Source organism: Carcharhinus amblyrhynchos, chromosome 9 (genome assembly GCF_965287045.1).
Source record: "Carcharhinus amblyrhynchos chromosome 9, sCarAmb.v2.hapA, whole genome shotgun sequence".
In the NCBI taxonomy this organism is placed as follows: domain Eukaryota; kingdom Metazoa; phylum Chordata; class Chondrichthyes; order Carcharhiniformes; family Carcharhinidae; genus Carcharhinus; species Carcharhinus amblyrhynchos.
In genome coordinates, this window is record NC_137332.1 from 68,531,965 (window position 1) to 68,545,655 (window position 13,691).

The window sequence follows — 13,691 nt, forward strand, 5'->3', positions numbered from 1 at the left end:
TCAACTAACAGCTGCAGATACCCAGACATGGCAGCCCGTTTTCACAAAGCAAAGTCCAATAGACAGCGACATGGCCAACCAACCCTGGAAGAACTCCCTGTTCTTCTTCATGTAGTGCCACATGGGACCTGTTACATTCACGTAGAAACAGGGGCCTAGCTGTAGAGCATTTAGGATCAACCTAGAAGTTGATCATAGAAACTGGAATCAATCACTTATCTCCTCAGGCCTGTTCAGTCTGACCAGGCCCCAATCCCAAGTTAACTCTGTATACCTGGCATTGCCTCATAGTCCTTCATATTTTGAAAATGTTGATTAAATCACCTTCTAAAATCCAGTGAATGGTTTGTGTTATCTACTTCTGAGTCCATGTATCATTCTGTAAGTCAATGCTGAATTCCTCCAAGGCCAATATATCTTCCTGTGGTGTGGTGCCCACAGTCACTTGCAGTATTGCAGGTGTGGTCTCACCAGGATTTTATATAGCCAAATCATGACTTCTACTCCCTTGCATTTTATTTATAAAGATATAAAGACCAGCATTCCTTTAGCATTTTTGATTACCGTCTGTCCTTATACATGACAGTTGAAAGATCTGTGCTCTGCCCCTATTCGAAGTCTCTTTGAACCTCACAGTACAACCAGCGACATGATGGCACAATGGTTAGCACAGCTGCCTCACAGTAGCAGGGTTCGATTCCCAGCTTTGGTCTGCATGTTCTCTCCATTCCTGTGTGGGTTTCTTCCCATAGTCTGAAAGACATGCTGGTTAGTGCATTGGCCGTGTTAAATTCTCCCTCAGTGTACCCGAACGGGCACCAGAGTATGGTAACTAGGGGGTTTTCACAGTAACTTCATTGCAGTGTTAATGTAAGCCTACTTGTGACACTAATAAATAAACTTAAAAAACCTTTCACCATTTAGAAAGTATCACTGGCTTACAGCATTGACTTACAGATTTAGAAAGTATCGATCCTTTCTCAGTCTAAATGATTGACCTTCCCCTTTGCTTACATTGAAGTTGCCAGTTTATCCCCTTTTACCTAATCTATTAATTTTTTTTATAATTATATGCTTCCATCTGTACTGCTTAAAATGCTGCCTATTTTAGTGTCATCAGCAAATTTGGATACATGTCTTTCTATTTCATCACCTAAGTGGTTAACTAATGCAGTGAATAGTTGAGGCCCCAATACAGATCCTCAGAGAGACCACTGTTCACATCCTGCCTTCCATACCTGTTCATGACAGTTTAATGAACTGTGCTCCGCTCCCATTCAAAGTTTCTTTGAACCTCACAGTATAACCAGCGGCATAATGGCTCTCTGTCTCCTTCCACCCATCCTGTTCAATAATTTGCCTTCAATCCCTTGAGTTTCAGGTTTAGCTAACAGACTTTATCAAACACCTTCCAGAAAGCCATATAAATAGCGTGACTAGACATTCCACTGACCACTATCTTTGTACCTGAGAAGAAAGTCAGGTCACCTATTTAACATCTACTCCAAAAATAACCACCTCCAATAGCGCAGTACTCCCTGACACTGTGCCCGAGTGTCAGGTTCTGTGCTCAAGCCTCAGAAGTAGGGCTTGTACACATAACCTCCATTTGTAGTTTGAGTCATTCGTGTTGGGGCCAAGTACCACGCTGGTTGTGGAGCTCCGCAGAAGATGGCAACACCCTCCTTTTGGCAGCAATTTTTTGTTATGTTATATAGAGACTATCATCCTTCTCGAGAAATGTGAAATGTGCCGGACTCTGTGCACGTAGAAGCAGAAAATTTGCTAATAAAGCACTTCCAAGTATCAGTGTTTATTAAAAAAAAAACTTTGCATCAGCTGAAAAATGTCATTTGTTTTATCAAAAGTATATTCAAGAGTTTCTTTCCTGGAACATAAATATATCTTTCAATTTACACTCTCTGTTTTGCTTCTCAAAGTCCAGCTGTAACATTTGGCGTAAACTGATATTTCTGCTTCAATTCTATGATACATGTTAGCCGAATCTAGTGATAATGTATGTGTGCTGGAATCAGTGGTAAAATGGTAAATATTGGGGAAACAATTAGACCATTCATCTTGCTGCTTTTTCCCACATTGCTGCCAAGGTCTACAGTGCTGGTTTAGGACTGTACCAAACAGCTATAAAGTCAGGGTGGAATTGAAGCTAGTACTTTTCCATTCTTTGTATTCAATGCTGAAAGTAGTCTTTCATCTTACTGAAACCTATACATGCTTCCACTCCATGGGTCTGTCGTTGAGACATAGGGACTGAGTGTGCTGCTGACTACCAGGAGTGCTGGGGGAAGGCACAGGGGGTGACAATTTAAAATGTACTCCAGACTGAATCTCACGAGCCTGACAACTTAATGAAAATAAACCCAATACACTTTGGAAACGTGGTGATTGTGTAACGTCTGTGGGATTCAACTCAGTTTGCTTTGCCCCAGCGCTGAGCCAAGGATTCTGTTTTCAAAATACTTCATAAAACAGTACCCCAAACCCATGACGCCGTCTCATCAGAGTAGAGATTGCATGCCGAGATGATCTTGAACTTTTAACATTTTTCTTGTGAATCACTATCTTGCTGCCCTCAAGAATTTCATAGAAACTTAGAGAAACAGTCTTGTTTTGCTTGGAGACATTATCAGACAGTACTGACAGACCTCCTGGCGTTTGTTGCTCTGAGGAAGGTACCTTCATATGCTGAGCTTTGTTGTTTCTTCAAACCAGAGCAAATAAGAGTTTCCAGCAATATGAAGCCTGTCCTCCAAATTACATATTGCCTTATTACTTAGTCTCTTTTTAAAGACAGTGCAACAACATATGCAATGCATTTGACAAATATCATAGAATCTACAGTGCAAAAGGAGGCCATTTGGCCTGCATCAACAACACCCAGGTCCAATCCCTTTAACTCTGCATGTTTACCCTCTTAATCCCCCTGACACTAAGGGGCAATTTAGCATGGCTAATCAGTGCTAGCCATTGTTCAGTCAAAGGAGGAATGCACGCCAAGTGGTATCACGACAGAAGCTAGCAGTGCTTTTAAAAAATCCATTGAATTTTCAGCACCAAATGATGATTTGGCACTCAAGAGTAGTATTTAAACATAAATAAGATAAATGCCTGTGCAGATCTGGGCAGAAGCAGTAATGGTTACCAAATGTCCTGGATGAGTAACTGCATCAAGCCTTACTGTGAGAGCAGTGGTAGATTGTCACTTTGTGTGACGATGTAAAATAGATGACAATGAGTTGGTAACCTGTTTTAATCTCTTCCTCATTTTTATCCCTACTGATACCATTCCACAAAGACAAGTTCAGTCCTGACGAAAGGTCGTCTAGACTCGAAACATTGGCTCTATTTTCTCTCCACAAATGCCGTTAGACCTGCTGAGATTTCCAGCATTTTCTGTTTTTGTTTCAACACTGTTATTCCTTTGCTATCATATGAGTTACTTGTAGTTAATCAAAATCCATGCATTGATCTTTTTGGGTAACTTTCAGTGAGAAGTATGGCTCGGTAACAAACATAGATGTTAAAAGTAATTGAGGGAATTGGTGGAATTAAACTGATTGCAATGTGATCAGTCCCCTTTATTGAATTAAAACATGCAAGGGACAATTCATAGAATCATAGAATCCCCACAGAACAGAAGGAGGCTATTTGGCCCATCAAGTCTGTACCAACCACAATCCCACCAAGGCCCTATTCCTGTAACCCCACACTTTTACCCTGCTAATCCCCTTGACACTAAGGGGCAATTTAGCATGGCCAATCAACCTAACCCACACATCTTTGGACTGTGGGAGGAAAGCGGAGAACCCTGAGGAAAGCAAAGAAGACACAGGGAGAACATGCAAACTCCACACAGACAGTGACTGAGGCCTGAATTGAACCTGGGTCCCTGGTGCTGTGAGGCAGCAGTGCTAACCACTGTGCCATCATGCTGCAATATTGTCTCTGGACGTCATTTGTTTGTATGAAACGCAACTTCTTCTGAGTTGGTCTGAACAATGGAGGAGTGAACTTGTGACTCAAAACAAGGACCTGGATTTTGCAATCAGCAGCAAAGCAAGGGAACTTGAAGAAAGCCTTTTTTTAATGGGGATCTCAATTTAATGATCTTTGTGACAAGAACCTCAGCTTTCTCACCATGCAGTGGATTTTTGCTTTCTTTAATGTTCCTCCCACAGTCCAAGTCCAAAAGATGTGCTTGTTAGATGCAGTGGCCATGATAAATTTTCCCTTAGTGTACCTGAACAGGCGCCGGAGTGTGGTGACTAGGAGATTTTCACAGTAACTTCACTGCAGTGTTAATGTAAGCCTACTTGTGACACTAATAAATAAACTTTAGCACTCTAACAAGCACAGTGGCAGAATAATCCTGTTACCTGTGAGACAAAAGGTGCACACATTTTCTATGTGAGTACACATGCTGGAATCCCATCCAGCACATAGGTCTGAACTGACATTTCAAGCAATTAGCAGTCTTGTGCAAAATAAATTCATCACATTTTTATTAAAATGTTCAGTGGTTCCAAATTAAATTTCCCAAACAGAACTACCAGTGAACACAGGTAACTGTCACACTAAAAAAGTCGTAACTTTACAGGTTTAATTCTAAAAGCTGAATGTCAATGAGGCTTGAAGTTGGTCACCTGCCCACCTTTTGCCTTCGTTAAAGCTGGAAGAGGAGGAGTTGATGTGGATTTGGATTGAGAATTTAGTTTTGAAGAGTTTAACGCTCCATCAGTTTCATTAAAACCCCCCTGTCCATTTGGAACATGTTTTAAATGCAAGAAAGCTGCAGGGTGTTGGCACACATTCATATTTTGTCCTGTGCAATTTGTAAATAGGGTTTATAAGAACCACATTTATGAACTTACTAAAAGTAACAGAGGGAAGAACCAGAAGCACATCTTCAGCAGGCCAGGTTTCACTGTTTCTAAACCTTACCCCTAGTGGGAGAAACACCGGGCAGGTTTAACCAAATTCGCTTAGTTTCACCCTCCATTGAAATCACTGGATTGAAAACCAGAATGGCAACTGACCACCGTGAGTGAGGTTAAAATTTCCACCTTTTGGGTTACTGTACGATCTTCCTGGAGAGAGATAGCTGGGGTAGAGCAGGCAGTGTCAAAGTCCTAACCTCCTGTGATCTCCTACAGCTGTGTGTCGCTACCCTCTTGGCATGTCAGGGAGGAAAATTCCCGATGAAGACATTACAGCTTCCAGCCAGTGGTACGATTCTACAGCAGCCAAATACGGAAGGTGAGTGGACAACCCACTTGCAGTTGCAAGTAACTGATGGGTGGCATGAGATTTATGTAAGGGTCACATGGTAAGCTACCCACTGTACAATGCTAGGACCTTTTGTTTTTAATGTCCAGGATCTATCCATGTCAAAATGTAGGAAAGTCAGAGGAGGAGATTCCATAAGAACATAAGAAATAGGACTAGGAATAGGCCATCCAGCCCCTCAAGCCTGCCCCGCCATTCAATAAGATCATGACTGATCTGATAGTGGTTTAGTAACACTTCCTGCCTGTTCCCCATAACCCTTAATTCCCTTTTTGATCAGAAATTTATCTACCTGTGACTTAAACATATTTAACGAGGTAGCCTCCACTGCTTCAATGGGCAGAGGATTCCAGAGATCACTACCCCCTGAGAAAAGAAGTTCCTCCTCAATTCTGTTCTAAACTGACTCCTCCTTATTTTGAGGCTGTGTCCTCTAGTTCTTGTTTCCCTTCTAAGTGGAAAGAATCTCTCTGCCTCTGCCCTGTCTAGCCCCTTCATTATCGTATACGTCTCTACAAGATGTCCCCTCAGCCTTCTAAACTCCAACGAGTACAGGCCCAATCTACTCAATCTCTCCTCATAAGCTAACCCCCTCATCTCCGGTATCAACCTGATGAGCCTTCTCTGTACTCCCTCCAAGACCAATATATCCTTTCGCAAATAAGGGGACCAAAATTGCACACAATACTCTAGTTGCGGCCTCACCAGTACCTTGTACAATTTCAGCAAGACCTCCCTGCTTTTATATTCCATCCCCCTCGCGATAAAGGCCAACATTCCATTTGTCTTCTTGATCACCTGCAAACTGAGTTTTTGCGATTCATGCACAAGGACCCCCAGGTCCCTCTGCACAGTAGCATGTTGTAATTTTTAAATAATTGTCCATTTTACTATTATTCCTTCCAAAGTGGATAACCTCACATTTGCCAACATTATATTCCATCTGCCAGATCCTCGCCCGCTCACTCAGCCTATCCAAATCTCTCTGCAGACATTCCACGTCCTCCACGCAATTCGCTTTCCCACTCACCTTTGTGCCATCAGTGTCATCCTGAATGGTGCTCAAAACAAGACATAGCAGAACTGTCAGCAGAATTAAAAAGAAACAGCAAGTCAACATTTCAGTAGCGTGCTCTCCAACAGAATTGAAAATAAGAGAAAGAAGAGTTATGCAAAGAGCAGGGGTATAGAACTGATTGGCAGCTGTTTGAAGAGGTGGCTCAGGCACAGCATGCCTCCAACTTGTCACATCACTTACCTGACATCTTTTGCTAGATGATCAGAAAATTTCTGCAACTTGACATCGGGAAAACTTTTTCCCAGAGCAGAAATGACAATTACAAGGGAGCATGAGTTCAAGGTAAGGGGTGCAGGAGGGGAGGGTCAGTGGAGACTCCTTGAAAGTGCAGTCACAGATGGACAAAATGGTGAAGAGGGCATTCGTCATGCTTGGTTTCATTGGTCAGAACATTGAATACAGGAGTTGGATGTTTTGTTGAAGTTGTACAAGACATTGGTAAGGCCACACTTGGAATACTGTGTACAGTTCTAGTCACCCTATTATAGAAAGGACATATTAAACTAGAAAGAGTGCAGAAAAGATTTATTAGGATGCTACCGGAATGTGATGTATTAAGTTATAAGGAGAGGCTGAACTGACTGGGACATTTTTCTCTGGAGTGTAGGAGACTTAGGGGTGATCTTATAGAGATCAGTGAGGGGCATAGATCAGCTAGATATTCAATATCTTTTCCCAAAGATAAGGGAGTCTAAAACTAGAGGGTATAGGTTTAAGGTGAGAGGGGAGAGATACAAAAGGGTCCAAGGGGCAATTTTTTCACACAGAGGGTGGTGAGTGTCTGGAACAAGCTGCCAGAGGTAATAGTAGAGGTTGGTATAATTTTGTCTTTTAAAAAGCATTTAGACAGTTACGTGGGTAAGATGGATTTAGAGGGATATGGGTCAAACGCGGGCAATTGGGACTAGCTTAGTGGTTAAAATAAAAGGGTGGCATGGACAAGTTGGGCCGAAGGGCCTGTTTCCATGCTATAAACCTCTGACTCAGATGTGCGGGGGAAATTGTTTTACACAGAGGATGGTGGTGGCCTGGAATACACTGCCAAATGAGGTGGTTGAGGCAGATACATTAGTGACATTTAATGCTTACCTGGGTAGACACATGAACAGACAGGGAATAGTGGGATACAAGTGGTTGGCCTAGATAGGACAACATGATCAGCGGAGGCTTGGAGGCCAAAGGGCCTGTTCCTGTGCTGTTTTGTTCTTTGTACGAGTGAAGCTTTGTCTTCAGTTCCTGCCACAAATTCCACCTCCTAGCCACTGACACACCCCTTACCCTGGCAATCTTGATGTCGTATTTGACTTCAAAATGAGCTGCTAATCGTATATCCACTTCCATCATCCAAGATATCCTACTTCCAGGTCTGTAACATTCCCTGTCCCAGTTTATCGGTGGCTGAAACACTCATCCAAGACTTTATTACTTCTAGACACAATTATTCCAACATACTACTCACCGGTATCTTGCCTTCCACCTTCCATAAACTTGATCTCATCTGAAAATCTGTTATCCTTGTCCTATTTCATCCCAAGACCCATTCCCCCATCACGCTCAAGTTCATTGACCTACACTGGCTCGTAACTGAGCTGCACACTGATTTAAAAATGTTATTTTCAAATCCTTCTATGACGTCAGTCCTGTCTATCACTGCAAGCACTTTCAGCTCTATTGAGATATCTGTACTCCTCCAATTTTGGCCACTTAACGATCACTGATTTTAATCACTGTAGAATTGGTGGCTGTGTCTTCAGTCCCTAGTCTCTGAAACAACCTATATCTCTCCACCTCTCTTTCCTTCTTTAAGATAAGCTTAAATCCCATCTCTTTGACTAAGTTTTAAGTAATTTTCCCTAATGTCTCCTTGTCTACAGGGAGTTAGTGGCTTAGTTGTAATGTCATTGGGCCAGTAATCCAGAGCGCCAGGCTGGTGAAATTGAAATGAATTAAACCTGGAATGGAAAGCTAGTGACCATGAAACTATCACTTCATCAACTATCAATACATTCTACTCCCGCTTTGAGAAAGAGGTCAGCGAGAGCATGCCTTCCACCCTTGAGTCCTGGATGAACCTATATCTGGGGTCACCAATGCAGATGTTAAAGCGGCTTTCTTGAAGGTCAACCCACGGAAAGCAACTGCCCCGGATGGGGTACCTGACGCACTCAGATCCTGCGCGGATCAGTTGGCGGAGGTATTCACAGACATCTTCAACCTCTCTTTACATTAATCTGAGGTCCCTATTTACTTCAAGAAAACGACCATCATCCCAGTACTTAAGAAAAGCCAAGCTATCGGCTGGTGGCTCTGATATCTATCATTATGAAATGCTTCAAAAGGGGTAGTCACGACATGAATCAATTCCAGCCTCCTGGGCTACCTGGATCCACTATAGTTTGCCTATCGCTGCAACAGGTCCACAGCAGACGCCATTTCCATGGTCCTGCGCTGAACCCTGGAACACGTTGATAACAAGGACACCTATGTCATACTCCTACTTATTGACTACAGCTCAGTCTTCAATACTATTATTCCCACAAAACTCATCTCCAAACTCCATGGCCCCGGCCTCGGCACCTCCCTCTGCGACTGGATCCTGAACTTCCTAACTCACAGACCACAATCAGTAAGGATAGGCAACAACACCTCCTCCACAATCATCCTCAACACCGGCGCCCCACAAGGCTGTGTTCTCAGCCCCCTACTATACTCCTTATACACCTCTGACTATGCGGCTAAATTCCCCTCCAGTTTGGTATTCAAGTTTGCTGATGACACCATCGTTGTGGGTTGAATCTCAAACAATGACGAGACAGAGTTTAGGAATGAGATAGAGAACCCGGTGAACTGGTGCCGCAGAAATGCTCTCTCCCTCAAAGTCAACAAAATGAAGAAAATTGTCATTGACTTCAGAGAGCGTCAAGGAGAACATGCCCCTGTCTACATCAATGGGAACAATATGGAAAAGGTAGAGAGCTTCAAGTTTTTAGGTGTCCAGACCACCAACAACCTATCCTGGCACCCCCATGCTGACACTACAGTTAAGAAAGCCCACCAATGCCTCTATTTTCTCAGAAGACTAAGGAAATTTAGCATGTCAGCTACGACTCTCACCAATTTTTACAGATGCATCATAGAAAGCATTCTTTCTGGTTGTATCATAGCTTGATATGGCTCCTGCTCTGCTCAAAACCGCAAAGAATACAAAATGTCGTGAATATAGCCCAATCCATCATGCAAACCAGCCTCCCATCCATTGACTCTGTCTACACTTTCCACTGCCTCGGCAAAGCAGCCAGCATAATTAAGGATACCATGCATCCCAGACATTCTCTCTTCCACCTTCTTCCTTTGCGATAAAGATACAAATGTCTGAGGTCAACTGACTCAACACAACATAAGAACATAAGAAATAGGAGCAGGAGTAGGCCATCTAGCCCTTCGAGCCTGCCCCACCATTCAACAAGATCATGGCTGATCTGAAGTGGATCAGTTCCACTTTCCCGCTTTCTCCCCATAACCCTTAATTCCCCTGTCTATCAGAAACCTATCTACCAGTGACTTAAATATATTCAGCGAGGTAGCCTCCACCACTTCAACGGGCAGAGAATTCCAGAGACTCACCACCCTTTGAGTGAAGAAGTTCCTCCTCAACTCCAATCTAAACTGCGCCCACCGCACCTCCCCCCCCCCCCCCCCGCCTTATTTTGAGGCTGTGCCCTCTAGCTCTGCTATCCTTTCTAAGCGGGAAGAATCTCTCTACCTCTACCCTATCTATCCCCTTCATTATCTTATATGTCTCTACAAGATCCCCCCTCAGCCTTCTAAACTCCAACGAGTACAGATCCAGTCTATTCAATCTCTCCTTGTAGGCTAACCCCCTCATCTCCAGTATCAGCCTAGTGAACCTTCTCTGCACTCCCTCCAAGGCCAAAATATCCTTGCGCAAGTGCGGCGACAAAAACTGCACACAGTACTCCAGCTACGGCCTCACCAGTACCCTGTACAGTTGCAGCAAGACCTCCCTGCTTTTATATTCTATCCCCCTCGCTATAAAGGCCAGCATCCCATTCGCCTTCTTGATCACCTGCTGCACCTGCAGACTGGGTTTTTGTGACTTGTGCACAAGGACCCCCAGGTCCCTCTGCACCGTAGCATGCTGCAGCTTTTCGCCTTTTAAATAATAATCCCGCCTACTATTATTTCTACCAAAGTGGATAACCTCACACTTGCTAACATTATACTCCATCTGCCAGGTCCTCGCCCACTCACTCAGCCAATCCAGATCTCTCTGCAGACTTTCCGCCCCTTCCACGCAATTTGCTTTTCCACTCATCTTTGTGCCATCAGCAAATTTTGTTACCCTACATTCAGCCCCCTCCTCCAGATCATCTGTGTAAATGGTAAACAGTTGAGGCCCCAGCACCGATCCCTGCGGCACTCCACTAGTCGCCAACTGCCAACCAGAATAGCACCCATTGATTCCAAGAACAGCTTCTTCCCTGCTGCTGTCACACTTTTGAATGGACTTCCATTGCATCAAGTTGATCTTTCTCTACACCCTAGCTATGACTGTAACACTACTTTCTGCATTCTCTCATTTCCTTCTCTATGAACAGTATGTTTTGTCTGTATAGCGCACAAGAAACAATATTTTTCACTGTATGTTAATATATGTGACAATAATAAATCAAATCATTGATTGTCATACAAAAACCCCATCTGGTTCACTGCTGTCCTTTCAAGAAGGAAATTTGCCGTCCCTAACTGCTCTGGCCTACATGTGACTCTAGATCCACAGAAATGTAGTTGACTCGACTGTTCTCTGAAATGACTTAGCAAACTGCTCCGTTCAAGGACAATTAGGGATGGACAAAAAAATGCTGGCCTTGCTAGCGATGCCTGCATCCCAAGAATGAATAAAGAAAAGAACGTGCAATTTTTGTTAATGTTTGATTATGCTAAATACAGGCCGTTATTGTTTCAGTCTGTGGATCTGAAATTATGTAATAGTGTCTGCCATGTCTTCATGATCTACCAAATCTTGGAAGTATTGTGAATTGTGAGGAGGCTACTGATAAACCTCAAGAGGAGAAGAGGGCTGGTGGAATGCGTGGACATGTGGCAGATTATATTTCATGCAGAGAAGGGCAAAGTGGTACAATTTGGTAGGAAGAATGAGGACAGGCACTGTAAAATAAAGAGTGCAATTCTAAAGAGAGTGGGGATATATGCACACAAATTGTCGAAAAGTGGCAGGGTTGGTTGAGAAAGTGGTTAATAAAGCATATGGGACCATGTGGACTAAATAATCAGCCTGTACAGTGCTAAAGCAACAAAATTATGGTGATCCTTTAAAAAAACTAGTTTGGCTTCAACTGGAATATTGGCTTCAACAGTTTTGGGCACCATGCTTTTGGAAGGGTTTGAGAGGGCATGGAAAAGATTTGCAAGAATGGCTCCAGGGTTGAAGGATTTCAGCTACATGGATAGATTGGAGAAGCTGGGGTTGTTTTCCTTAGAGAGGAGAGGATCGAGAGGAAATTTGATCAGGGTGTTCAAAACCATGAGGCATCTAAACAGAGTAAATAGAGAGAAAGTGTTCCCATTCATGAAAGGATTGAGAATGAGACAGTGCAGTTTTAAGGCAAATGGCAAAAGAACCAAAGGCGACACAAAGGAAAACAATTTTTTTTTTCCATGGCATGTGGTTAGGATCAGGAATGCACTGCCTGAGGGCAGAGGCAGATTGAATCGTGGGCTTTCAAAAGGAAATTGGATAATTAACTGAAGAGAAAAAAATTGAAGAATTGCAGGAATAGGCCGGAGGTGTGGGAGTTGCAAAGAAAAGTCATATTGCATTCAATGTTAACTCTGTTTCCTCCTCCACAGATGTCATCAGACCTGCTGAGTTTTTCCAGCCCTTTTTTGTTTTTAATTGGGACTATCTGAGCTGCTTTGCAGAGAGCATAATGAGTCGAATTACTACAACCAGTCTATGACTCTATTTCACCCTCCATACTTATTCTTTATTCACTAGTCCAGACATCAGTAGCATTTCAAGGCATTCAGCTGCAACACTATTGTGTTCTGCTGTCACAACCTTGGCATTGACAAACTTTCTTACTGTCCCACAGACTGGATTTTGAAGAAGGGGATGGAGCTTGGTGTCCGGATGGTCCAGTAGATCCCGAGGACATGGAATTCCTTCAGGTTGACCTCCAGACTCTGCACTTTATTACCCTTGTGGGGACTCAGGGGCGCCACGCTGGAGGCCATGGTAATGAGTTTGCTCAGATGTATCGGCTCGACTACAGTCGGGATGGAAACCGATGGAACTCGTGGAAAAATCGACATGGGAAACAGGTAAATCCCGACAGTGAAGGCAAGTCAAATATTTGGTTCACTTGTGAAAGGGAGCAGGTGAAATCATTGTTCAGTGGTGCTTGGTAACATCTATTTTGTGTGGCTGGAGATCAACCAGTCAGTCAAATTTATAGTGGTTAAATGTAACTTTTTATCTTACCTCCCAACTAAGCTCAATTAAAATAAATTAAACTGAACAAACATAACCACGTTAGGAATAATTTTGAGTTTAGCTAAATGTAGACAGATGTATGACAGGTGGCTGAATCATTGATATTGTCTGCTCCACACAGGGCTCCTAACACAAACTGTCCTCCATGTGCCTGATATAATGTCAGTTGAAAATCGGAACGCATCCTATGAACAAACAAAACACCATTTGCATCTTTCATTACAGTATCTTCCTCCTCCCTACTCTGGTTTTAGGCCAGTGACAGGCAACCTAGGCTGGTGAGTGGGCCACAGGTGTAACCCTCCTTCATTGCAATGAGCCACAAAATTGAAATCAGGCTTTGATTGAAATTGAGCTTTGACAAAGGGTCATCTATACTCAAAACATCAACTCTTTTCTCTTCTTCCAGATGCTGCCAGACCTGCTGAGATTTTCCAGCATTTTCTCTATTGGTTTGAATAGGCTTGTTCATTAACCATGACCCCACGAATGAGATTAAATACTGTATATTTCATAATGAATTATAGAAAATGCTTAATCATTTATATATTAGGAGAACTGCCATCAACTTTGAAATGGTTAAAACAAAATAAGTATTTACACTTTGGACGCAGAGGTGGTGCACGGCTCTCGCAGTCGATGTGCGCAATCAGCATAAGCCTCACTTCATTTGCCCTTGCTTTGCATGCTTTTCACTTCAGTCTTGGTGGAAGGAAAAGCTACATGGATAGAAATCACTGGAATGTGGCAACCCTGCACATGGGCAAC

The 13,691-nt window shown here is 43.1% G+C and overlaps 1 protein-coding gene across 3 annotated transcripts in view; it reads left to right on the forward strand.

Annotated features, from left to right (window-relative positions):
* The window catches only part of ddr2a (discoidin domain receptor tyrosine kinase 2a), a 154,152-nt gene that overhangs the window by 97,170 nt on the left and 43,291 nt on the right, over positions 1-13,691 (forward strand). For all 3 annotated transcript variants that reach the window (XM_080195883.1, XM_080195885.1, XM_080195884.1), the window contains 2 exons: positions 5,175-5,277; positions 12,523-12,751. In XM_080195883.1, the coding sequence (XP_080052009.1) occupies positions 5,175-5,277; positions 12,523-12,751 (332 nt within the window). The remainder of the gene's footprint in view (positions 1-5,174; positions 5,278-12,522; positions 12,752-13,691) is intronic.